General features: G+C 35.8%; 1 protein-coding gene across 1 annotated transcript; it reads left to right on the forward strand.

The window, feature by feature from the left end:
• Positions 1-179: 179 nt before the first annotated feature.
• LOC134842309 (uncharacterized) lies at positions 180-27,322 on the forward strand. Its single transcript, XM_063858584.1, has 5 exons — positions 180-537; positions 5,011-5,175; positions 10,547-10,666; positions 26,357-26,865; positions 27,025-27,322. Exons 1-5 carry the CDS (start codon positions 258-260, stop codon positions 27,214-27,216), a joined length of 1,266 nt encoding a protein of 421 aa, XP_063714654.1. The 5' UTR covers positions 180-257; the 3' UTR covers positions 27,217-27,322.

The raw sequence follows: 27,322 nt of genomic DNA on the forward strand, positions 1-27,322 counted from the left end.
TCATACATCGTTTGAAGTTCATAAAAAAATAAGTTTAATGCAAGCTGAATCTTGCTTCTATAGTCAAAATATCCGCCATTAACCTGTGAAATTTGTTTATTCTATCCTTGATAAACAATTTCACTAGTAACTTGACGTACCGAATAAAACATTTATCAAATTTTGTAATATTGGTCAACTGATCAGTCGGTTATTATTCCAAACAACAGCTCCATATTTCCGACGTCTATAACTATTCATTTAAGTAATTTGATAGCATGACTGATATTATATCTTGGTTAGTAATTTTTCTTATAACTGGGCTAAAAGTCGAAAAAAGTGATGAGACCAATTATCAAGACGTTTTTGATCTGGACTGCGGTTTCAACAAAGGTTGTTGGCTCGGCTCTAACTTCAAGGTTTCTTGGGAGCCCTACAAGTTGCGACTCTACTCTACTATTGGACAATTTGTAATGGCTGACCTGGTTACTAACACTCATGGAAACATCACTTTGGATAAGTTTGAGATCTTGTTAGGACTGTCACACAGCTACGACGGTAAATTTATTCTAGTAGAAAATCGTTAATTCATTATTGTTCATGTATCCAATCAGATTTCATCATTCTTAACCCTGATCGTAATTGTTTCTATAACTATGTTTCAATAAACGCAACAATATACCCTTGAAAGTATCATATTTCTCTGATGCAAGGTTTTGAGATTTCGATTTTGGCACCGAAATAATATGAGTCAAAAAGAATTATCATTTGAGAATAAATTTATCCTATTGATGGTTCCTAATTCGACCATGAAAAACGATTTTGGATTTTGACTTTCCGAGCCGGAGCTTCAAACCACTTGCGATGCAACACAAACACAGCACGACAAACTAACCAACATAAATAAAGCGAAAAAAAGCAAAAAAGCCAAAATTAAACCAAAAACAGCCCAATTGATCAACCTAAAACTTTCATATATTTGTCTTATTAAAATTCCTTTCTAGAAAGTATGCCAAGTAAAATAACTAAATCTTGAATTAGCATCGAAACAAAAGTAACAAAGCGCTAACGAAGCCGAATATTTTTTTTAGCAGACACACCTGATGCCGAAAAAATTATCTATTTAACACACAGGCGGAGCGCAGAAGCGCACCACTTAAGATGCAAAGTCAGCCCCATAAAGTTTCACTCTTTACTCTATACAGGGTAGTCTTTCTGGAAAAAAAACCCTGCTTGTATACAGGCTTTTTAACAAATAAAACGGAAAAAACTTACCACAATTTTAGAAGCCCTATAAAACTAGCCACCGTAAGACCTGAAAAAAAATTGCTGGATTTTACGCAGGCCGCTGTTCAAGCATTTTCCCGAATCCTACCGGTCTTTTTTTATTTCTAAGCAGCGGACGAGAGATTTTGCCCAACCGTGTTTAAAAAAAGGAGTAGTACACAAATTACGAGTTTGCCTTAGCAGCTAAAATGCAAGCGTTACTGGCTTTTACAAAAGAAGAAACACAAAACTAATGAAATAAGACAGCCAGTTAAACTCAAATTGTTCCGCAATTGCAACATGAATGAGTCGGCAAAAATTGCCAAACATGAGTAATGCCTGGTTTGGATTAAACTAGATAAAGAGCCTCAACCCGGATCGAGAAATTCTACCGCTCTTTCCCTATGGAATCAAAAAGATGCTGTATATTCTGATTTGACGAGAACACATACTGCTGTAGAGGGCTGTGATTATGGTACACAATCACATTTCAGTGGTTCACAACCCATTATTTGGAAAGTAAATGCAAATTTGGACAAACACCTCCGATTAAGAGCTCAATTTCTATAACACTGCGAGTGGGCACCAATTAAAAGAAAAGAACCGGATCAAGAGGGGAAGATAGCAGAAAAGTATGCAAGTGCACCAAGAAAAACTGATCTGAATTTCTTACGCCCTATGCCGAACTTGAGCTTAATTTTTCTTGTTTTTAATAGATATTTTAGTATTAAAGTTTTGTAAGTCATTTTTAAAAATAAAATGCTTCCATGCAGCCTCCCGGGTACGTACAAAAACGCACTATCTTGAATCGCATCAAAAAAAATTGTCACGAGCAATTTAATCCTTAAACAGCTGCTTCTATAAAGGAACGCTGCGTTGGGATTACAGGCTGGTAAACCCTTTAGACATTGGGTTATATATGCCAGCAATTCAAAAAAAAATGGTACAAAAAATTGCACAAACTATACTTAAAAAAGCATTAAAAATGACTAAAGCTGAAATAAGATTAAACTTTTGGCCGAAACTATTTCAGTCCATATTAAATTTAAATTGAGCCAATAAATCTATTATTGGCAGAAAAATTTTCAAGATCAATCTCAAATCTCGATAACTCTGTGTTTTTTGGCTACTAATTTGAATTTTTCCGGTCGGCTTAGTTTTCAATTTCATATTAAAGTCTTGACTATCGGCAAAGTCATTTCTTTTCCAATCTAATTTGCATTTAGCAGAGTGCATCTTATTTTGTTTTGTTTCGCAAAAATTTTCTAAATTAAAGCTTTGATGTTTACCACCGCTATGGTTCGGGGTCACTTTCAAAAACGTTTCAGTGTGTTTCTAACAAATAGTATTAAAAGGAGCCAAATTGTAGTGAGGTTATCTGATTTTAGGGTTGAATACGCCGGTAAGAACTAGGGGAAATAGGGTGTTAGAAGACGCGGAGCTATCAGATTGTGAACTAAAATATTTAAGCCTTACTTTGAAATATGATCCTTCTCATAGAAAACGATCAGGTTTTCGAAAGTTTTTCAATCAAGGAAACTTTTAAAATTTATGTTTTACTGTTAGATTCATTCAACCGATTAAAAAAAAACATTTCAGTTCGTTCTTAGATTGAACCGTTTCGCAAAAAAACTTAAGTTTCCCTATGCAAACTTTGTCTCGATTTTTTCAAAAGTGGAAGTTTTTTTATTGAAGCCATTCGAGCGAGAAGTTGTTCTTCTGAAGCCATTCTAGCGATGAAACTTTGAAAAAACTAAGGTTGTTTCTTGGGCCCAATCAATTTACGAAAAGTAACAATTTTCCTATGCCAACAACCAAAGGGATGAAAACTAAAAATATTCCAAGGTATCATGGAGCAAATCTGTTTGCAAAAAAAACATTACTATGCAACCTATTTCAGCGATGAAACTTTGGAAAATTCGAAGCTTTTTCTTGGCGGAACCAATTTACGAAAAATGAAAGTTTTCCTACGCCAGCTACTCAAGCGATAAAAATTTGAAACATTTCAGGGTATCAAAGAGCGATTCCCTTTGCGAAAAAGAGAAAGTTTACCTATACAAGACATTCAAACAATGAAACGTTGAAAAATTTCAAGTTATTTAATAGAGCGCGTCAGATCGCGAAAATTTTTATTCAGCAAGCTATTCGGGCGATGAAGTTCAAAATAATCGAAGTTTTTTCTTAGACTTAACCTTTCGGCGAAAAAATAAAGTGTGCCTATGCAAGCTAGTTATGCATTTCAAGTTATATCAAAGCGCAAACCGGTTTGCTAAAACTTTGAGTTTTTGCCAGCAAGTTATCCAAGCTCATGAAAAATTCAAAGCGGTTCATGAAAAATCGGTTCATGAAAAATTCAAAGCGCAAAACGCTCCGCGAAAAATTATTTTTCCAAGCATGGAGGTTGCTGGTTCTGGTTTATTCGTTTGAAGCTTTACAAAAAATTTTATGGTCGCACTGAATGATTCTTAGACGTTCCATTCTAAGCTTTTTAAAAGTTGCGCTTGGTGGCCCCAAAAACATTATGCTAGTTGATGACATTCAATTTGTATATAAGATTAGCTAAAACAAAAGAAAAGTTCATGCTTCTCAAAAGTTCAAAGTTCTCAAGACTGGTGGATGAAAATGAGACACAAAGGCAAATCTGAGCTTCGCACCACTTGCGATACAAAACAAGAGAACCACAAAGTCGAAAAAAAATCGAAAATTTTGAAAAAACTAGATCTATCGATAAGGATAGTTTTAAAACAAAACGAGCAAAGACAATAAAATGTGAAATTGGCATCGAAAGAAAAATTATCAAGCGTTAACAAAGCCGGAAATAACTTAGCAAAAACCCTTTCGGCCGAACTTTTTTTAAAAAAAAATTGTGTTCCCACGCCCTCAAACAAACAAACACACACAAACTTCATTCACGCGTCAAATGAAACAATATGTGGCCACTATGCCGACATACTATTGGCCGAAAAATATTAGGACGACAAAAAAGAAACAAAAACAAAGCCGAAAAAGGACAAAAAACAAAACAAATTTTTAACAAATTCAGTTGCAAAATCACATAAAAAGAAATATTTGAACAGGACGGATATTTTAAATAAAAACTGAACCATGCTTAACATTAGCAACCGAGAGTAAGATTTGCAAAGAGGACGAAGAGGTAAAAGAGGCCAGAAATGAGTCCTGTGGACAAAGTTGTTTACGGGAAAAACGTCTAGTACCCGATTGCAATACACTTGCTTATCGCAAGGGTAAAAAGTGAAATTTCGCTGGAAAAAAATCATAATTAAAAAATTCCAAAAATTCACCAAACAACTGCTTAAAATCTCGCCCCCCCCCCCCCCCACACACACACACACACACACACAGAGAGAGAGAGAGAGAGAGAGAGATTTGAATTTCAGTTTGGAAAAACAATTTTAGCTTTGTCAAAATGTAATTAAATATTGCATGGTGAAAAAACTTACTAATGTGAACAGATTTAATCTTGATACTTTTCATCGTAACATTATGAATTAATCCATAATAACACGTAAAACAACAAAGAAAAATTAATTTTTGAAATGAGGAGGGGAGTGGAAAAAGCCAAAATCCCGTGATGACCGCCAACTTCAACGATCCAGTGACGAAAGTTAGTTGCGGCAAAAAATTCTAACACCCTTGTTATCACAAGATTAAACAGTACGCAAAGAGTTTAGGATCGATGTGCATTGTTTCCACGATCCACCAGAGCTTTATACTTCGAGGAGGGATATTTTTTTTCTTTTACAGAACTGAGTCCAGAAGACATCACTCAGTGCAAACTGTCGGATAATCCTTACTCCGACATGAGAGCGACAGTGCAGCACTTTCATCTGCCCCCTGACTCCCCCAAGTACAATCAGGACGCCACCTGGATGCTAACTAATAAGACATTCTACCAACAAAGCAACATAGGTAACATAAAAATTTCAGTTCAATTACGTATAGTGACAATCAGAGCTAGCTTTGCAAAAAAAATCAAATTTCCTTACAAAATCAGGTTCTTGAAGTAATCGGCAATGATTTCATTTTAATCTATCCAAGTGGCCAAGAACACAGCCGAAAATTTCAAAAAAAAACAAATGGAAAATCCAAATCTGTTTTTTTTCAAAATTTCACTGAGATTTTGACTGAATATTCATCGCTAAAGCAATCAAAACTGCTAAAAACACTAAATAAAAACACGAGCTTAAGCATCCGCCAAAAATTTTTAACAGACGAAGCACAGGGAAATCCAACTAAAAAATGAAGTACTTTCTAGGTTGAAATTATGTTCTGAACACGTCGCAAAGTGATGGGAAGGAGCTATGGTGTAGACTGGGCTGAATTTTTGCCCCATTTTAAGTACCTCAAGAAAAGCTCGCAAGGCGTTCAAGTGTGGTATCATATTAACTTCCATTAGTATGGATTCTGATTCTGAGTAACCTCAGTCTGCATGCTTAACAGTAATTAAAAAATTCTTCGATTTTAGAAAATTTATATTTGAACTTTTAATTTCAATTTCTATACACAGAGGCGCTGCTGAACATGTTGTGATAGGTGCACTGAACTTGTTGCGATGGGCGCACTAATTGTGATAGGAAAACGAATAACTTCATTGAAAATCAAAACAAAATCCACTTGTTTGGCAAAAATAAACTTAAGCTCCAAGATTAATATGTCATGCAATAGTCAAAAAAAGATCAAGCAATAGTCAACAAAGAGGCGAAGCTCAGCTTCGTGTTACTTGCCATACAACACAAACAAAAAAAAGATATTCGAATGATGAAAAAAATAGGTACACAAATAGTCTGTCAAAAAGAATTTGGTTTGTCGTCAACCAAAGGTCGTCCGCGTTATCACTGTTCACTTGCGTCAATAGTCGTCCAGTCAAAAGTACTTCGGTTTCAGCGACGATTATGAAGAGATCCCGAGAGAGGCGTGCAGATCCATGATTCAGAAGGAAAACTAGTTCAATCATCTGAACGAGTCTCTCCCACACACCAGTAAAGTGAGGAGCAGAATGAGGATTCATTTTCTAGCTAAAAATTTGATTATTTAAATAGCTAGTTATCTCTTTATCGAATGACAGTGGCTCTGCACGCAACTGCTTTTTCGCTCTAATAAAATATGTCGCATTGTCCGAGAGTAGTCGTTGTGGTGAGCTCGGCGTGCTATGAACTTGCGAATAACTGTCGCGCAACAGTCCGTTGTGAGGCGTTCTGTCGTTTCTACATGCATAGCACGAATAGTTAAGCACGCGATCAAATAGATATTTTGCTTCGTCGTTGATGAAATTTTCGGCAATGTGAAAAGGTCCAATGTAAACTAAGCCGACAGTTTTGAGTGGGTAAGAGTTTCCATTTGGACCCCGGAAGCTAGTGGCGGGAAGATCTGACATGAAAACGCTGAAGACTTTTCCTTGGAATCGCCGACAGAAACAGCGATGACGAATTTGTTTCAGAGCTCGGCGCGAACCAATGATGAGAAAATTATGCTGAAGGTAATTGCGGACATATTCTGTTCTGTGCCCAAATGCGTGCATCGGCAATGGGCTTGTTCGGTTAAAAATCGTGCTGCTAGTTCCTTAGCTTCAAGAATAATGTGATGCTTGTAAGAACAAATGTTGAAAACATCTGCTTTGAAAACATCTGACAACTCCATTGTTTCTCATATTTGGTTCCAAACTTTATCTTAGTCAAACGTTAACGAAAATTATCTTTTACATTAAAGAAATCAAGATGTTACAATCACAATCACAAGTCACAATTGACATTAATGAAATGACAGCTAATGATGTTCTACAAGACCGTCAGAATACTTTCCAAATCCATACGTTTTTCCTGCAAAAAACAGTTTGTGATCGCTTAAGCAGAAAAGATTCCCGAAACCGGGTTTTTCGATTGAAGACAATCTGCGAATGGTCACGGAAGTTTTTGCCTGACAACGAAGTTTCCAAAAACTGTCCGAACTTGGAATTGCTTGAAAGCCACGACTTTTCTCTTAAGTCAACTGAGCATATAAAATTATGAAGGTTTGCTTTTAACAACCTGCATTTCTAGTAAACCTATGATATCAGATTTGGCTAGTCAAAATAATTAGCTAGTCAAATATTAACGAGTATTCTCTTTTACATTAGAGAAATCAAGATCTTACAATCACAATCACAAGTCACAATCGACATTAATAACATGACAGTTAATGATGATTAACAAAATTACTAAAAAACGATCAAAGTTCTACAAAACTGTCAGAATACTTTCTAAATTCAAACGTTTTTCCTGCAAAAAAAACAGTTTGTGATCGCTTAAGCAGAGAAGATTCACGAAACTGGGTTTGTCGATTAATACAACCTGCGAATTGTCACAGAAGTTTTCGCGTAATATCAAGGTTTCCAAAAACTGTGCAAACTTGGACTTGTTAGAAAGCCACGACTTTTTAAAAGTCAACTGAGCAAATTCAAATGTAAACGTAGGCTTTTAATAACCTGATGTTTCTAGTAAACCTATGATATCAGATTTGGCAAAATAATTAGCACAAATAATCAAAGAAACAGTCAACAAATCAAACATTTGAACTTTCCGAGAATCGTACTTTTTTTTGAGAAAAAATGGTGCGTAGCCGTTTATGCAGAAGGAATTCTCGCAACCTAAAAATTCGAATGAACTCAAAATTCAGATTTGGGAGGGTATTTCTCGAGATAATTTAAAAACAGAACTGTCAAATTTCCGAGGACCATAACTTTTGGTGTCGAAGAAACTTACGCGTAGTCGCATAAGCAAATGAGCTTTTCAAAACACGTTCTTTGAAGTGAACTCAAAAACTCAGATATGGTTGGATAGTTTTCGAGAATATTCAAAAAGTTTAACCAGTCAAAAAAAATCAAAACTTTGATTTTTCCGAGGGCGATAACTTTTTGAGTAAAAACTTTGTGAGTGGCCGCTGATGCAGGGGAGTCTCCCACTACCCGTTACGTTCATTAATCCCACCATAACAGATTTGAGAAGTTATTTTCCGAGAAAAGTCGAATGATTCACAAAACGCTTAAAAATAAAAAAATTGACTTTTGCGAGGGTCATAACTTTGTGTAGAAAAACTGGGCCTGTAGAAAATGCAAGTTTTTTAGACTCCTTTTATTCATTGAAAAACAAAATTCCGTTTTTTTTCCAATTTTAACGCCTGTATTCCGGTTTTTTAACGCTTGCTAATCGCAAGCGTAAAGAGTGACGAACAAAAAAAACAGATTTTGAAATTCTGTAATCAGCTTAATCAAACTATAAACAAGGATGGCCGCTTACTGTGCAAGTATCACAGAATGTTCCAACCACAGTCTTGAAAAAAAAACAATCTTTTTAAAAAAAAAATTGGTATCGATTTTTTTCTGCATATTGTGATAAAAAAATCTGAACAAAAAAAATAAAATTTAGACATATTTGAGAGTCATAGTACAATAGGTTAATTGTAAAACAGTTTTTGCTGAAAAAAAAAACGAAAAAAAGAAAAAAAAACGAAAAAAATTCAAAAATTGCACTAAAACTCCAGAAACTAACTTTAATTGAGTAAAACTAAGTTTTCATGACTGAAATTAAGCCTAAATATGCTTTTGTAAGCATATACAGTCACCTTACTAGCTCGGAATTAGAACAAAAATCAAGAAATTTCAAACCAGTTTTTCTCGACACCGGGAAAATTTTTTGGAAAAATTTTCAAGTCGTTCGAATCGCGACTGAAAGAGCTTTATTATGATATATCACTTAACTCAGTCCAATAATTATTTGTGGCACCTGATTTTGCGTGGAAAAAAACTAAAACAACCGAATACAAAGTTCTTCCCCATTTTCAATAGTCGGAACAAATAGGGGCAAGCGGAGCCTCACAACAATTATGTGCAATTAAATATAATTCATCCTGGTAAACTGGCCGACAGTAGCCACTTAGTCGAAAAACAGAAACAAACCTTTCTTTTTGTTTCGATTTTCGCTTTGTGTTAAGCAAAGTTCATTTCAAAAACCTTGCAGAGTGAACCAGTTGAGTGTTTATCTTCAACCCCAGCTTCAAGAGGCAATTACATGGCCGACGAAGTGATATATTGCAACAGGTGGAAGTTTCAAGTTCAATAGCTAGATCGCTTTTGTTTATACTTTGGCAAAAGTGTAAAATTTGAATTTTTGAATATTATTTCATTTGGCAGAGTAATGTATTTATCAAAACTATCTTAGTGGTAGTACAAGTGATTGGAAATGAAATGCCTATATTATGCATTATAATTCTCAAATTTAATACTTGCACTATATTCAAAATTATCATTTATTGTAGCATATCACCGCCGACAATACTTGAGCCGGCACCTGTTAATCCAAAAAAGCTTTCATGAAATAAAAATTCTAAAAATCATTACAAAATCCCCCTGAAACGTTTTTTTTTTCGCATAAGAAACGACACAAAGTACGGCCAAAGAGCCGATATCAAACTAGAAGACAAACAAATCACGGAAGTAGAAAACACTTACTTTGAAAAAAGATGTCGAAAAAGCAGCTTGAAAAAAATTTCATGCTTTGTCTCGAAGGATGTTCAATTGGCGAAAACATGTCGAAAAATTAAATGGCAAGCAATTAGATAAGCAATCACAAAGAAATCACCAAGCAGCAACTAAGCAGACACATCTGGGAAGACGCTCAATGATTTTAAGCCCCTGTTCTTCTCAACACCCACAAAAGCATTGAAATTTAGGTTAATCCTTCAAATGAGGCAATACAAGGTGGCTAAGCCAGAATTCAAAATTAACCCGTTCAAGCAGAAAACCCTAGAAACCAAAAATATAAGGAAATTATACACAATCAGAGTTCGGAAATTTACGAAATACAGGAACCAAACAAAACTCCTTTCATTTGTAGCAAAATTTGCTTCCACCAGGGGAAAATTTCCTGATTTGTAAAGCAAGTCGAGAATAAATAAGCGCACAAACGATTGCCCAGGAAAAAAAAGAAAAAAAAATTTCGTAAATTAAATCAGCTCCGGGCTGGAATTGAAATTATAACCTTTGTTGCCCTAAGCATGGGAGTTACCTCCACGCTAAACAGACCAAACTGTTACGTTGAACTTGATAAAATATTTTCGGAAATCTAAAAACTTTTCGGGAATTTTTCAGATAATTGAACGCAATTTTGCCGGAAATAATTCAGGCTTAGGGTTCGATGAAAACACTTTTTGTTTTGATCATTGAAACTAGGAACGAACTTTGTATTAGGTGAATGTTTTTCCACGCCATTTTTGAAAAGAGAGAACTCACTTTTCGATTTTGTTTTAGTTGGCTGTTTGTACGACAGAGCGTACAATATGAAATTAGAGGTGAACAAGGGAGGCTATCTGAATTTGAATGAGTCATACTTTCTCCACCTCTACACCAGGACATCCAATCTGACAGGCAGTAAGTAAACTGGGGAATGATAAGCGTATAACTACATATTACGCAGTTTTTTGGTGCTTAAAACACGTTCATAAAAACATGTAACACAATTACTGATACTTTAAGGTGGAGCAATCAAAACTAAGAAAACAAGACTGCTCGTATCAGGGCGAAGCCCTGAATGTTCCGACTGCCTTTTAAGGTTTATGGAGCGGCAGTAATAGCATAAAAAAATTAAATGAAATAAAATAGGGGAGCGGTGGTGAAGTGGTTACGTCTCCGCCTCCCAATCGAAAGGTCGGATGTTCGAGGCCCACCATGATCCGTGCTCGTTGCTTGAGGGTGAAGCAACATTACCCAGCCCAGAAAAATAACCAAAAAATTGCATGTAGTTCTTAAACAGGGGCACAACAGCGGTTCGCAGTGATGAGCTGTACAGCTCTTGTGTTGGTCCTTTCCCCCGTGGATAAATGGGCTTAATTAATTAAATAAAATTTACATTTTTTTTTCTAAAATTTGAAATTTTTTATGAAAATCATCCCTCCACACGCCATATAAAGTACAAAAAAAAACAAATTAATGGTAATCAACGGTGAAAAGAAAAATATGCAAAATCAGTGATGGCGCCGATAAAACACTTACATCTCGGAAGAGTGTACAGATTGTTTTTTCGTAGAATACAGAAGGCTACTTTTCATATACGAGAAGTGATAAGAACATTCGGCACAGAAATTTTCACCTTGTTTTCCAAAACGAGCAAAATGAAGAAAAATTCTTGATTCTGGCCGAAGTGCACTGTTATAACCCGCTTTTGGAAAGCGTTTGATTGGGCGGTATCACTGCATAAGCCGACGAAAGAACTACTAATGAATTCGAAAATTGAACTTTTCAATATCGCTTGCTCCCAATGCGAGGCTAATTATTGAAAAAAGCAAAGAATTTTGTCAATTTTCTTTGAAAAATACTTTTGTGTTAATCAAAACTTGAAGTAGATCCATTGGCGATGAATTTTTGATCCAAAAAAATTAAAAAAATTTTTTCACAAGTATCAAGTATAATCATATTTTCGAACAAAAAAAAGCGAAAAATTATCATCTATCATCTACAACTCTAAAATAAGTGATCAAGTAATTTCGTCGGATATTATTGTTCCGACTTTCGATACGAAAGTAACGGAATATTTGTGCTCGGGGTGGGTTTTTTTTTCTTCAGACTTTTTAACTAGCCATTTTTGACGGAATTTTTCTATATCATTCGAAAGGTATTGTTGTCCTGAGCTCAAATTTGAAAAGATATTTTACCTGTGTTATGGAGGTTTAAGGATTGCCATTTTCGCCAATTTGGGACAATTAACGCGCGATATATTTCGCGCTATTAACGCGTAAGCGGAGAGTTAATCCGTCTTAGAAATCGTTCCAAATTGGTTAAAAGAAGCTTATTCGCCATAATTGGTTTGATACAAGGAGCAAAATCTATCCTTTTGTACTTTGTATGGCGTGTGGGGGGATGATTTTCATTAAAAAACTTCAAATTTTAGAAAAAAAAAATTCATTTTAATTTTTCTTACATTTAATTTTTTAATGTTATTACTGCTCCATAAACCTTAAAAGGCAGTCGGAACATTCAGGGCTTCGCCCTGATACGAGCAGTCTTGTTGATTATGAAATTAATCTGTTAGAATGTCTAGCAGTAGTAAGAACTGATTTATGTTATCTCCTAACAGATCCCCCACAGAAAGTTATAAGCAAACTTTAATGATACTTGAGAAGAAAACGTCCAACAAAATAGTCCGATTGAGTTAATACGATATATTAAATTTCGACGTTCATTATAAAATTGAAAATTGCCGTGCTTAGCATCATTTGCGATACAACGCAAGCGCAAGATTTTAAGCTAGCGAATAGAAAATTAGACGGAAATAACCAAAATCAAAAAAATATAACTTTTTTAACGAAAGCGATTTAAAAAAAACAATCACATCGATAATCATTAAATAAGCTTTCCGTTTCATCCGAGCGGCTAATAAGCCGACAACACATGTGTACACGCCCATTCAGCCCATAAACAAAAGAAATGCCATAAATTGTTGTCTGAAAAACAATTGGGCAATTACGTTTTAAGACTTTGACAAACGACCGACTTTTCACAAACGACCGATTTTATTACCCTCATGCGGAACAAAAGCAGTTAATTTGTCAATGAAACAAGCCGAAAAAATACGAGTGGGTCATGCAAAAAAATCAATTACCTGCATCTGCGATGAAATTTTCTGACAGCACAAGAAAGTTTCACAATCTGACAAATAAGGCGGCAACACAAGCAGACAAACAAAAGTTCAATTTTTCCTGCGAAAAAAAACTTTCAATTGCATACAATTGCAAAGGAACGCGGTTCGGCCGAGACTCGACCCCAACCTTAGGGAAGGAACCTGGAAACGGGAAGGAGCGAATAGAAGAACGGCCATGCACGGAGAAAGTTGAAGAAGCGAATAGAACGTCTCACAGATTCAACTGATTTTGTTAAACTAGCTGTTAACCCGAAATAAGTCTATATTCCAGTTTGGTAACGCTTAATAAACGCAAGCGCGAGGAATGAAAAATAAAAAGAAAGATTTTGAAATTCAGTAATCAGCTGAATCAAATTATAAAATAGGGGCAATCGGAGCCTCACAAAAATTCAATGAAAAGCAACATGTTTATTTCGATTTCCATGTTTATTTCGATTTGGGTAAGGCAAAGTTCATTTTAAAAAGAATGCAACGTGAACCAGCTGAGTGTTTACATTCAGCACCAACTTCAAGAAGCTATTATATAGCCGAACATACTTGGGCCGACACATGTTGATCCTCAAAAAGCCGATATCATACCAGAACACAAACAAATCGCGGAAGTCAAAAACACATACTGAAAAAATTGTCAAAAAGCTACTTTAAAAAAATTTCTTGCTTTGTCTCGAATAATGTTGAAAAAATACGGTTAGATTTGTATAAGACCTTTGTGTCATAAACAGCCCCTAAAAATGGAAAACATTTACCGAGCGGAAACAAAGGCGACAATCTTTGGGTCGAAACCCGTTGAGCCGAAAACAAAACTGTTGTCATAAAAAATCATTAAACTTTCAAGCTTATACGACCTATACAAACTGAAACACAGAATCCCACATGAAAATATTTTGCCCTTAAATTACGCAAAACAAATTGACTAAGTCTGTATAAGATAAGCAAACAGTTTGAATATTTCAAAAAAAAACTCAAAATCAGACTTGATAAATTCACAAACTTGCGAAGTTAGTTCTGGTAAAAACTATTTAAATTGGAACGAAACGCATGCTTTAAAAAGTTATAAATAAAAACACTGTAAAAACATGGCATTAAAAAAACGGAAATAGAACCAATAGAAACTAGGACGAAAACCAGGAACCCAAAATTTTTTTTTGAAAAGATTATTAGAAACTGAAACGGGCTTGAACTGGTTATTAGCTAACTGAGAGTACTTGATTTGAATTTTCAAGGATCTCAAGAAGTGAAGATCCTCTAGAAGTTGTCCGCAGGATCTTCACTTCTAGAAGTGAAGATCCTGTGGACAAAGTTTTTTTACGGGAAAAAAACTATAATACCCGATTGCAATACCCTTGCTTATCGCAAGGGTAATAATGTTTTTACTCAAAAAATGGAGGACAGCCCGCCACTCTAACACCAGACCTTAGGGTGCATAGGCAACCGCATTACCCAAGCAGAGTCTCGAAGTTGCTACGGCTCACTAAAAAGCAGTTTAAACTTACAGATTTGTAAGCAAAAATGTTGATGGGGAAAAAGATGTAGTTCCCGATTAAAAAGTTTTAAATGATTGTAAAAACTCAAATCAGCGCTACATTGTGTTGAACTTAGACAATACATTGCAAAGTATGACAAACACTTCAAGTATGAAGGCCATAAAAATCTTTAAAGTCAAAAACACGAAGCTGTTCCACTTAAATCAATGTCACCAGATGAGGTAGTAGTTGAAATCAGTGATTTTTTGAAAAAAATCTACTCTGACCAAAATTTTCTCTTTGAATGAAAAAACTTGTCTCTGAATGAAAATTTAGTATCAATTACTCAAATCAACTATCCTAAGAAATTGATGAAGGTGATGTGATTACACAGGGGAGAAGCGAAAAAAACTAGGTGAACGTATACTTTTGAATGTCTCGATTAAGGACACCTAGTGGCTAGATAAAGCTGGATGTACGTGTTTGATATTTTTTGAATTTGTTATACTGATGCGAGACGAAATGCGTAATTTCAAAAAATGGACTTTGAAAAAAATCTTTCTCGAAATTTCAAAAAAAATTTCTCTTGCAAAACAGCAAGGAGTAGCCGCTTTGCAAAAAAAATTCGCGCAACCGCTTTTTTCGATTGATATTTTCATCGAAGTTTTTGAATTTTCATTGATAGGGTAGATTTAGAAAGAAATTGCAAAAAACGGTACGAAATCTTGACTTTCCGAAAACCGTATTTTTTCTGCTAGTAGCAGGTCGTGGCCGGTAAAGTAGAGAAGATTTCCAAAATCGGATTTCTCGATTGAAAACAACCTGAAAAATGGCACGATAATATTCGGGTAGGGGAAAAAAACTTCCGAAAAACAATCAAAGTTTCAAAAACGTTCACTTGTTTGAAAGCCATAACTTTTTTCTAAGAGAAACTGTGCGAGCAAATTATAAAGATCAGTTTTCACCAAGTTGTTGTGTCGACTAAACCTATGATGTCAGATTTGGCAGAATAGTTATCATGAAAAATCCAAAAAAAAAACGGTCAACAAATCAGAAAGTTGACATTTCCTAGAATCATATCTTTTTGTTTAAAACATTCGGCGTAGTCACTTAATCAGAAGAGATTCAACAAACCTGCAATTTCGATTGAACCAAAAATCCCAGTTTTGGTAGGATAGTTTTCGAGAAAAATCAAAAAATTTTCAAAAAACGGTCAAAAAATCAAAATAATTTTGGTCAAAGGGCATTAATTTTTGCGTCAAAATATTTGGGCGTAGTCGCGTGTGCAAAAGAACTTACACAACCAGATTTTTCGATTGAACCCAAAATCTCAAATATGGGAGGATATTTTTTGGTAAAATTCAAGTTTTACAAAAACGCTCAAAAAATCAAAATTTGACTACTCCGAGAACCATAATTTTATAATTTAAAAAATTTGGGCGTAGCCGTTTGTGGAGGAAAGTTTTTCAAATATGTTTTATTTATTGAAACTAAAATCTTGAAACTAAAATCAAAGATTTGGTAGGCTAGTTTTTGAGAAAAAGAAAAAATTAAAAACATCTGTCAAATATTCCCCCCACAGATTTTTTCGATGGCTGTAGACAAAGGGTTAAAGCAAAAAGAGACAAGGGGAGTATGCGGGGACAAAAAAACATGGCGGTCTTTTTATGTTAACCGCTTTTTTGAAAATCGGTAGAAGGGTTTTTGAGAACTAAACTTCTTGTAAATAATGATAAGTTTACCAAAGCGTCTTAAAATAAAATTCAAAAAAAAAACAATCCCATACCTTTTCACTATCAAACAGGAATTCTAAACAAATATGCCAAGCAAAAGATTTGAAATGCAACTTAGCAATTGAAAAAAAAACTTACGAAGCCAAAACAAGGCCGACACTCTTTGAGCAGACACCAGTTGAGCTGAAAAAAAACTGATTTTGTTATAAAAAATTTAAAATATTCAATTTCCTCCAGAAGCTCCCCTGTAGTAACGTGTACCCATTCGGGAGTTCAATTTGAATTTTCATGTCATCATGTCAGCTGATTCAACTGATTTTTTCAATTGAAAAAATTTACAAGCCGATTAGAAAACGCTTGCTTATCGCAAGAGTAAAAACTGCAGAGCTTGAGCAATTTAAATCGAGTTAGATGATCTTTCTAAAGATCCAACTTTCTTTTAGAAACGATCCGAGAACGCATACATTTCAACCGGTTTCAAAGATAGCATTGCAACTATGGCAGTATAAACCTTACAAAGGTAGTTCAACAAACATTAACAGTGAGGCGAAGCTGAGCTTCGCACCACTTGCGATACAAAACAAAAAAACTGCCAAGTCAAAAGAAATTCGAGAAAAAAAATAGATCTATCGATCAGGCTAGTTTTGAAACAAAATGATCAAAGACAAAAGAATGTGAAACTAGCATAGAAAGAGAAGTTATCAAGCGGTAACAAAACCGAAAGTCCCTTAGCAGAAACCCTTTAAGCCGATTTAAAAAAAAACCAGTACCAAGCGCCCACACCCTCAACAAACAAATAAACACACTCAAAGACGCACACATATATACAAAATTTATTCAAGCATCAAATGAAACAACATGCGGTCACTATGCCAAAAAAAATATTGGCCGAAATCTATTAAGCCGAAAAAAAGTAACGCCAAAAAAACGAAAAAAATAGAGCCAAAAAAAAACAAAAAAATTAGTTCTACCAAAAACTATAAGTCACGATAGAAGTTCATTCTAGGCCAACATGCCAGAAATTTGAGTATTAAATTAGCATCGATACAGAACTTCCGAAGAAGAAACAAAGCTGACAATCTTTGAGCAGAAACATATTCAGCAACAAAAAAATGATTTCAGAAAAATCTTTACAGTTTTAAGTCCCACCTGAGACCAGAGTGAATATCATTTGCACTTTCAACTACAATGTCGAAACAAATGGAAAAAATCAGTGATGTGGCAACTAATCCGACAGTCTTTGAGCAGACACGTGTTGAGCCATAAAATGATTTATAAAAAAATGAAAAAAAATAAGTCCAGCTTCCTACAAAGACAACACTTCAAAACGAATCAAAGCCCTAAAACAGATCAAAATTAAGTGGAGGCTATAAAAAATAATTTAAAAAAAAGAAAATTTTAAGTCCTGAACCTATCTTTCTGAACCTACAAAGACGGGTCAACACCCAAAAACAGATGAAAATTAAGTAGAGGTAAGTAAAAAAAACAGTAAAAATAATTTAATTCACTTCTTTCTTTTTAAATTTGTTGAAACCTCCCAAAATTGGAAAAACTCAACAAATACATTAGGAAACATAGCAGACAGCATCTACACCTGATATTGCAAAAAGATACAGTCGTCTTGTAATTTTGAAAAAAAATTATCAACTGAATTTTATAAAAAACTGAATTTTATAACTTCTGATTTGCTGACAATTCAGGCTCATTTGGTTCTCGTTTTCAAATGAAGTAGCTACTTTTCAAAACAATACAGACTACAAAGCGATGAACCGATGGCGAAAAGTCATAAATTCAATTACTTACACTAGAAAAAATGGGTGAAAAACAGCTGATTTAACAATCAAAAGCATCAAAGGCTTCAACTAAATTTTTTGATCATAACGAAAAATGAGAAAATAAAAAAAAAACAGTTACAAAAATTTCAAAGAGAAAAATGAAAACTTTTATGTATAAGCTTTATAACAAAGGGTCTGAGAAATTAATTTAGATTTTTCCAAAACATGTCGTAAGACTTAAACCATTTTAACAAAAAAAAACATTAGGTAAATGAAAAAAAAAAAATAATTCGGAAAACAAGCCGACGGAATTACAGCCTTCACTTAAACGTCAAAAACTGAAAAAAGTCGGCACAAAAAAATACTCAAGATAACCATAAAAAGCACTTAAGGCCCATGCCTAACATGCATCCAATATAATCACCTCTACAGTAAGACACATGTAACAATTTCACGTGCCAAATTAGTGCCTAAAATTATTTACGTTAAAAAAATCTAGTACACACTTCCAATGCCTTTGCTTATGGCAAGGAAACATAGCATTGCATACTAGAAGGCAAAAAATTAAACAAAAAATCAAACAATTAATCAAATTTAAGAAAACGGGATCAATAGATAAATTTATTATTCCGCTGGTAAATCTAGGAAAAAAATCCACATTCGAAACTAGAAAACCTTTACGTTTTTTCGCAACAACTCTGAAAATGGGAAGCGCAATTAATCTAATTCTTAGCGTATGAATTTAAAATGAACTCAAAAAGTGCAGATATAACTAATTGCATTCATAAAAGTATTAAAATGAGTGCACTTCTCTAGTTATCAGAATACTATACACAAAGGCAAACCTGACCTTCGCTCCACTTCTGATTGAAAAAAAAATAGAAAGAAAAACAAAAAAATGAAAAAACATTGAAAAAAATTATTTCTACCAAAAACTATATGCCACGATAGAAGTTCATTCTAGGCTAAAACGCCAGAAATTTGAGTATTAAATTAGCAACGATACGAAACTTCCGAAGAAAAAGAAAGCTGAGAATCTTTGAGCAGAAACTTCTTCAGCGAGCAAAAAAAAAACAGGTATTATAAGAAAAATAAATATAGCATACTTAGAAAATCCCAACAAACTCCATACTTCACAAAATTTTTCATAAGTAACCACGACCCATTCACCAACGATTATAGTTCAAAATTCTCATTTGAGAAGTTCAACCATGCGAAGCACTCATCTTTGAAAATGGGACAATCAAACTCTTATCAATTATCTGAAATAGGAATAAAATGAGTAATTTTTTTAGAAAACTTTTCAATTTTTGAGTTTCTACGGGAAAAATCATCAAACAGGGGTTGCAAAAACTTTTAAAAAATGGAAACGAAAAAAAATTGATAACTTTTAAATAATTATCGAAGCAAAAACATCAGGTTACAGCTCCCTTGAATTCAAAAAACTCCAATTTAAGAAAACTGGATCAATAGGTAAATTTATGATTCCGCTGAGAAACCTAAGGAAAAAATCAAAATTCGAAACTAGAAGACTTTTACGTTTTTTCGCGCCATCTCCGTACATGGAGAGCGCAATTAACCTAAATTTTATCGTATGAATTTAAATTGAACTTACACAAAGGCAAAACTAACCTTTGCACCACTTGTGATTGGAAAAAAAAACAGAAAACAAACTTCAAAAAAATCAAAAAACTTTGAAAAAAATTGGTGTTGTCAAAAAATATATATCACGATAGAAGTTCATTCAAGACAAACATGCCAAAATATTGAGTATTAAATTAGCAACGATACTAAACTTCCGAAAAAGAAACAAAGCTGACAATCTTTGAGCAGAAACAATTCAGCAACAAAAAATATGATTTCAGAAAAATCTTTAGTTTTAAGTCCCACCTCAGACCAGAGTGAACAACATTGGCATTTTCAACTACAATGTGAAAACAAAAAAGAAAAATCAGTGAATTGACAACTTAGCCGACAATCTTTGAGCAGACACCGGTGGAGACAAAAAAATGCATCTCAACTTGATATTGCAAAAAGATACTCTCGTCTAGCAATCTTGATTGAAATTATTTAAAAAACTTAATTTAATAACTTCTGATTTGCTGCAATTCAGGCTCGTTTGGTTCTCGTTTTTCAATTGAATTAGCTACTTTTCAAAACAATATAGACTAAAAAGCGATGAACTGATAGCAAAAAGTCATATATTCAATTACTTACATCAGAAAAAAATGGGAAAAAACAGCTGATTGTACAATCAAAAGCATCAAAGGCTTCAACTAAAATTTTAGCGCAAGCAAAAAAAAAACAAAAAAATGAGAAAAAAAACTCTTTCAAAATTTTCAAAGAAAAAAGAAAAAAATTTTCACGTTTAAATTTTTATAAAAAAGGTCTCGGAAATTAATTTAGATTTTTCCACAACTTATTGTAAGACTAACAATTCTAACCAAAAACCAATAAGTAATTGAAAAAAAACTGAAAATTAATTGAAAAAAAACTGAAAATAAGCCGATGGAATTAAAGCCGACACTCAAGCGCCGAAAAGATACTGAAAAAAAAACTCGGCACAAAAAATACTATTCAAGGACCTCATAACAGGCACTGAAGGGCTATGCTTAACATGCACCCACTACATTCACCTCTCCAGTAAAACAGGTGTAACATTTTCACGTGCCAAATCAGTGCCTTAAGTTATTTACGGGAAAAAACTCTGGTAACCAATTGCAATACCCTTGTTTATCGCAAGGGTAAACATAGCATTGCATAGTAGAAGGCAAAAAATCAAACAATAAAAAACTTAACAAATTAACGAAAAATAAGAATTTCATGAAAAAACTCATCACGACTTATATAAGTTAAAATCACAATGTTCTTTTTTCTTTCACAAAAAAGTATGTCAGGTTATAGCTCTTTGAACACTTTACGGTTGGTACAAACTGATTCAGAATATTGGGTCAATACAAACAATTTTCTGTAAAATCTCCAAGTTGAAATCAATTCTTGCTTTTTTCGAGAGATTTTTTTGACCAGCAATATTTTATTTCCGTTTAGTGAATGAATTTGTGCCGAATTTAAGATCAAAAATCAAACCTGGTGAAAATACAAACCTAAGGAAACACGCGATTAACTGAAAACAAAGTCTACCAGCAGAAATATTCCAATTTGCAAACTAACAGCGCCCGAAATGGACACGAACTCAAGACCTTTGTAGCTCAAAACTGTGCGTTTCCTCTGCACCAAACGAGCAAAGGTAGTCGTTGGAACAACATAGAGTATCGCATAACTTGCAACGCAAAAATATATGCCAGTGATATCAGGCGTAAAAATTTACTGCAAAAAACTTAAACATTTTCCCGAAACAATAGAGGTATTCAAGAGTACACATAATCCAGCCATCCTCTTATACTCACAATTCATAAAAGCATATTTGCATTTGACAGACTCAACACAGGTCCAAAAATCTATTTTAAAAACGGTGCAACTCAATCAAAACTTTTAAAAGCTTATTCGACAACCTCGAAACGGAAAATCTTTTGAAACTTGAGAATCAATCATTATAAAAAACGCGGAGCGGAAACTCAATTTTTGCCATTAGATAAAATCAGGATTTTGAACAATTCATTTATGGCAAGTCTATAAAAGTAAAACAAAGCTGACTGTTTTCTTGAAACTAACAAAAAAGAAAACGAAGCAAAAAAATTTACACAAAAACAAAAAAATCTGCCCGAAAGCTCGGATTTTCGGGCCGATTTTTTTGTTTTTGTGTGAATTTTTTGCTGCGTTTTCTGTTTTGTTCCAGTTTCAAGAAAACAGTCAATGGAGCTTTGTTTTACTTTTATAGACTTGCCATAAATGAATTGTTCAAAACCCTGATTTTATCTAATGGCAAAAATTGAGTTTCCGCTCCGCGTTTTTTTTAAAATGATTGATTCCCACAAAAAAAACTATTTAAGCACATATCTGCAAAACTTCTGTCATTTCTAGCCCAGCTTGCGATGAAACAATTACAGGATGAAAGCACCATGACGATCAAAAATTAGCAAACAAAACATCGAACGAAGTTGTAAATGCAGAAGGGGAAAAAATAAAAAACCAAGTATTTTTATCTTGTTCTGTTTAAATCTTGCGTTTAAAGCAAGAAATTTTTCAAAGGTTCTAGTAAGGTTGACATTCAGCGTTCAAAAACATGTTAAGACATTGTAAGAAAAAATCGGTAAATAAGCCGGCAGAACTAAAGTCGACAGCCGATAAGCTGAAACTTAGCGAAAAATGTTCGTTGAAAAATCATATTAGAAAAAATTGCATGTAAGGCCCACATACGATCCACGCTAGCTATATACGCTAGCGTATTCAAAGTGGAATATACAACTTGGAAACTAAACCTACAGAGCTTAAGTCGACAATCATGAAGCCGAAAAATCATCAGCAGAAAATTGATATCCAAGTTCTAAGTTATAAAAAAAAAAAAAAAAAAAATTATTTCAAATAGCAAAACAACAACTGAAGCATGAAACCAAGATAGCACCGGGAAGGAATGAGTGCACCATATGGGAAATCTATCAGATAAAAAGGCCGGATATTGGCAATGACATGATAAAAAAATTCGCAGAAAGTGAGATACAAGGTGACAGAGAATTAGAGGATCATAAAAACTTCATCGAGAGAAGCTTGAGGGCTTAGAGTTCCGATGACACTTGCTGCGTTGGACATCTGTATGCAAACTGATATTCTTTGCCTAAGGAAGGCAGAAGCACGGGCTTCGTTGGTGGAATCTTGAATCAGCTTGCCGAGCTTAGAAAGAAAACGTTTGGTGTCTGGTCCTGCGCCTCCTTGCAATTCGAATGCGACAGGCTGAAACAAGTAGCCACTATTGATGATTTCAGTGTATTTCATTCTTTTCGTCTCTTCTGCTGTAGTCGCTGCTTTCAGGGGCTCGAATGAGTCAATTCTACTGCTGCACAATGCGTCCACGACCGTGGCATCCCATACCATTGGTTGGCCTCTGGACAAAGGTGTAGACGTGAGCCCATCCGGCCTTTTCCGATCTGCGCGGCAAAGTCCAGGGGGTTCTAATACCGAGTGTATGTTGGCGCTGGCAAGACCCCTCTTCACTATGTCATTCAACATCGAGTGGCGAGTATGACGGCCGGCGCTCATTTTGCAAGCCAAACCATGGTGGCCATCTTCAGAGACTTCTTTACCGCATCGGCATTGGTGGGGTTCGCACACTTTGCCGCCCAAACGCAGTGCCACACTGATGCGGAGTTGGATATCTGTGAGTTTCAAGCCCAAGTTGGATGATGATGGCAGAGCCTGCAGCCAGCTTCCCGCCATCTTTCCAGAGTAAGCTTCTATTCTATTGTGGTCTGTCAATGAACAGTTCTCAAGCATCGAGGTTTTTAGGTTCTCGAATACTGGCCAAGTCCAATTCTTTTGGGTGCATCTATTAGTTGGTGGAAGTGCTTGTGCAGTATCACCCCAGAGTTCCAGAGCAGTTTCTTCGTCGCCTGTTGGTCCGGTACAAGTGGAGATTTGGTCTGACAAAGCAGCGCAAGAGCTCGCGGAGGATAGAAATAAGGAAGTCGCAAGCAATGACGCAGATGGCAGACCCAGGCCACCCACTTTAACAGGCAGACAGGCTTGGATGCGAGAAGAATCTGTAGTTGAACATTGGTGATTTTTTTCCAGGTCAGAATGGAATCATAGTTGGAGAGTATGTCGGGGTGCATGAAGCACGGTGACGTTCGGAGCAGAAATGTCAGTTTCGGTATACTGAACGAGTTTTTCAAAAGAAAAAGCGCCGAGTGTGCCTCGATTTCGACCAGGCGTTCGCTCAGTAGTTCAAGATCTTTAGAACGTTTGGTCAATTTGTCAAGGACACAGTCAGCACCCATGCCTGCACCAAGGATGCATAGGTCATCCAGTGGAGTCTCTTGTATAGCAGTGCAGATCGTGTTGAATAGTTGCAGTATTTCGAGTTTGAGCTCTTCACTCGGTGAACCTAGGAAAGTTAGCTCACATTTCGAAGGCTTAACTTTCAGGCCAAGCATACGAGCGCGCTCTATCACCAGTTTCAAGTCCTCGAAAACTACCCGGAACTTATCAGCAAGATTCCCATCGTCCAGATACCAGAAGTTAAGAGCAGAAGTCAGCGAATGAATCATGTCGTTAATCGTGTCACAGAAAATGGGCGGCCCCTCCGAGTCTCCTTGTTGAGCTCCTTCATCTGAGTTCAGAATATGAGATCCAAAGAACAGATAGGAGGGTTGGCTATAGGCTGAGAACGCAAAATTTTTCAGGCGAAGGTACTTTTCGCTAATGTTCTCCAGCATCTGTTGCCTTGAGATTGAGTTGAAAGCATTTTCGAAATTAATTTCGCTGATGCCTGGAGAAGATAGGAATTTGCCGGTGGCATGGACTGCCGCCTCACATCCATTTTTGGTGCCGAAGCCCAGTTGAGTAGATCCATATGAACATTTTCTTTGTTCTAATAGTTCGTGGTCTTTGCCGGCACATTTTGCTGCCAATCTGCGAAGTGTGTTGCCGACTGCTATGGGCCGAACGCCGGAAGACGGTTTTTTGAGTGCGAACAAATTTGCCCCGAAAAAGAAAGGTCTGATATCAATCGGTACACCACCGCTCAAGACGATATTTGTGAGCCCGGTCAGGTCTTCAATCAGTTTGTTTCATGTTTCGTTACACATTCCAATCATGTCTTTGATAATTTGAGGCCTCAATTTATCAGGCCCACCGGCTGAGCCGTTCGGGAAAGAATTTATACAAGAGTGAACCGTAGAACCCACAGTATTGATACATTCTTGTTCTTTGTTTCCCTGAACAGCATAGGCGAACTTGTGCCGGGGGTGTTTTTCTTCCATCTCATTTACAATTTGGGGTGTAATTTCAGGCATCGTGTCATTGCGTGAAGCTATCCGTATGGCACCTCGGATATTGCCATCATCAATTTTCTCTTGGACCCTTCTCCTGAGACTCTCTGTTTCCTTTTTCGGCTTCGCCTTTTTTTCGGCTGCTCCGGAATCTCAGCTGTGCCGGAAAAAGATCTTATAGCTGAGTTGACTGAACTGGTGAGGTTTGTTCGGTGTTTTTTCCCTCCTCTGTCAGTCGCCTTCAGACAGTGGGCGGGGATACTCATAAGCTTCAGCCAATTGGAAACTTCGTCAGGGTTTGGAGATATCGATGATAACTTCGCTATAGAGACAGGCTAAGTTGACTCTTGCTCATTTCGGGACACGTTTGAGTATGGGGACTTTAGCGAAGAACAGCTTGCGGAGATAGGTGGAAGCCTCGGAATCGGGAGGGACGCTCTCTATTCTGAGATCTCCCATTAGTTGAGAAAGGCCGCTAGACTGGTGCTCGGGCGCGCTACCAGTATGAGTCAAGTCCTGTGGAGGGATATCATCAGCCAAGACAACTGAATCCGGTAGGCAGCGGTTGCAGATCAAGCCTGGCTTCCAGTGTTTAGAACTCGGTAGGGGAGTGTGCTTGAGGTGAACAAAGCCGCATATGCTACACCAGACTCCTCCGCCCCGTAGATGCTTTGAACACACGCTGCAGTGAGTCTGATCTACTTCATCTTCAGTGACCGTTGGTTGCTGTTGCTGCATTTCGCGTAGGTGTCACATTCACATATATGAAACTATTTAATAAGTTTATCACAACAATTAGGCTAAAAAATGTTTCGAGTTCTAGATATAGCATGCAACATTAATAACTTAGATTTGAATTTTCATGAAATTGAGCATGTCAGCAGCATCATTAAAGTTTCAACTGCTTTTGTTAAACTGGTAGTTAACCCTGAAAAAAATCTAGATTCGGATTTGAAAACGCTTGGTAATCCTCAAGCGTAAAAATACTATAAAATTCCTTATTAAGCTAACTGCTTAAGTAACCCTTGCTGTGGCGAGTAAGTCGACTAAAAATAAGAAGACAAACGTAGACTGACTTTTATTTTTCAAATCAAAAACTTTCAATTTGCAAAACAAAAAACAGTTCTTGGCCAGATGCGAACCCCCCATCTTTGTAGTGCCAGTCATGGCCGTTAACTCCAGACGAAACGTGCAAAAACAAATGAGGAATTTGAACTCTTCATCAATCTAGCCATCAAACTATTCAGTTAATCTGTTAAACAGGTTTTTGCATTAAAAAATCCATCTTCCGAATTGATGACTCTCGCTAATCGCAGGCGTAAATACGGTCATTGCAGCAATTCAAGGAAAACGTTTTTTAAAGGAAAAATCTGGTACCCTGTTGCAATACTCTTACTAATAGCAATGAAAAAAAATCTTATTCTAAATCGAACTTTACGAAAAACCAATTACCAACTTAATCATTAACAATACACGACCACTGCTGGAATGTTCATTCAATCTAGTACACCTAGCCTCTGATAAACAGTCCGTCGGGGACCCTGGCTGATTTCAGTTGTCTTGTTTTAGAGAGCGGAATCAACCATTTAATGTCATCCACTAAACGCGTATGCCTAGAAGACATCTCAGTTCTCAGCGAAGGTGTACCGCTTCCTCCATATATTGATGTACACGCAATCATGGTAGTTCTCGCTTGGGGATTTCTTATACCATGTGGGGTGGTTATGCTCAGAGTTCTTCGATTCACGTCCTTATACGAAAAAGAAATAAAAGGATTTAGCGTTTTGATCATCATGCACGGCTCTGTAAACACTTTGGGACTATTTTTGACTATGATTAGTGGAATTTATATGATTATCGAGACCGGTGGTTTCGAAAAGGGTCTTCATGCTGTATTTGGAACAGTTGTTTTATTCCTATGTACAATTCAGGGCTTACTTGGATTCATCCACTTTTTTACTTTCTGTTCGCTGAAACTCTATTGGGTTCATCGTTGTCTTGGTGGAGTTTTGACATTTTCTTCACTTCTGAATATCTTCCTCGGAATTAAGAGAGTAGAAGACAGTGGTGCACCAACGGTAAGTTTCAAAGTCGGCAATTTTCTACCTTTTATCGTGATACTTTGAGAAATTAACTTCATTGACATTGAAGCACTTTATGGCACTAATGCGCTCTCACTTCTCAAACAATGAAATTCAATCAAAAAGTTCAGATGATTCAAACCATTTATTGTTTAGGGACTGTATGTATTTTACCTGTTCATAGCTGGGGCAGTGGCAGTGGCGTACGTGGCTTTCGAAGTTTATCAATGCACTACTAATCGCGTAATGGGCAACACTCCTTTTCTACTAATGATGTTTTATATTCTCATATTGATCTTTCTGCTTGTACTATTTGGAGTGGAGTTCTTGTCAACATTTCTAAATTAACTGAAAATAGATTTAACCTGATTTACTTCAAAATAACTAGCGCACTCGTAGATGCTAAAAATACTTCTAAACATTCAGTTAACATTTCTACCGGTAAAACAAATGA

The sequence above is a fragment of the Symsagittifera roscoffensis genome, chromosome 3 (genome assembly GCF_963678635.1).
Source record: "Symsagittifera roscoffensis chromosome 3, txSymRosc1.1, whole genome shotgun sequence".
NCBI classification, from domain to species: domain Eukaryota; kingdom Metazoa; phylum Xenacoelomorpha; order Acoela; family Convolutidae; genus Symsagittifera; species Symsagittifera roscoffensis.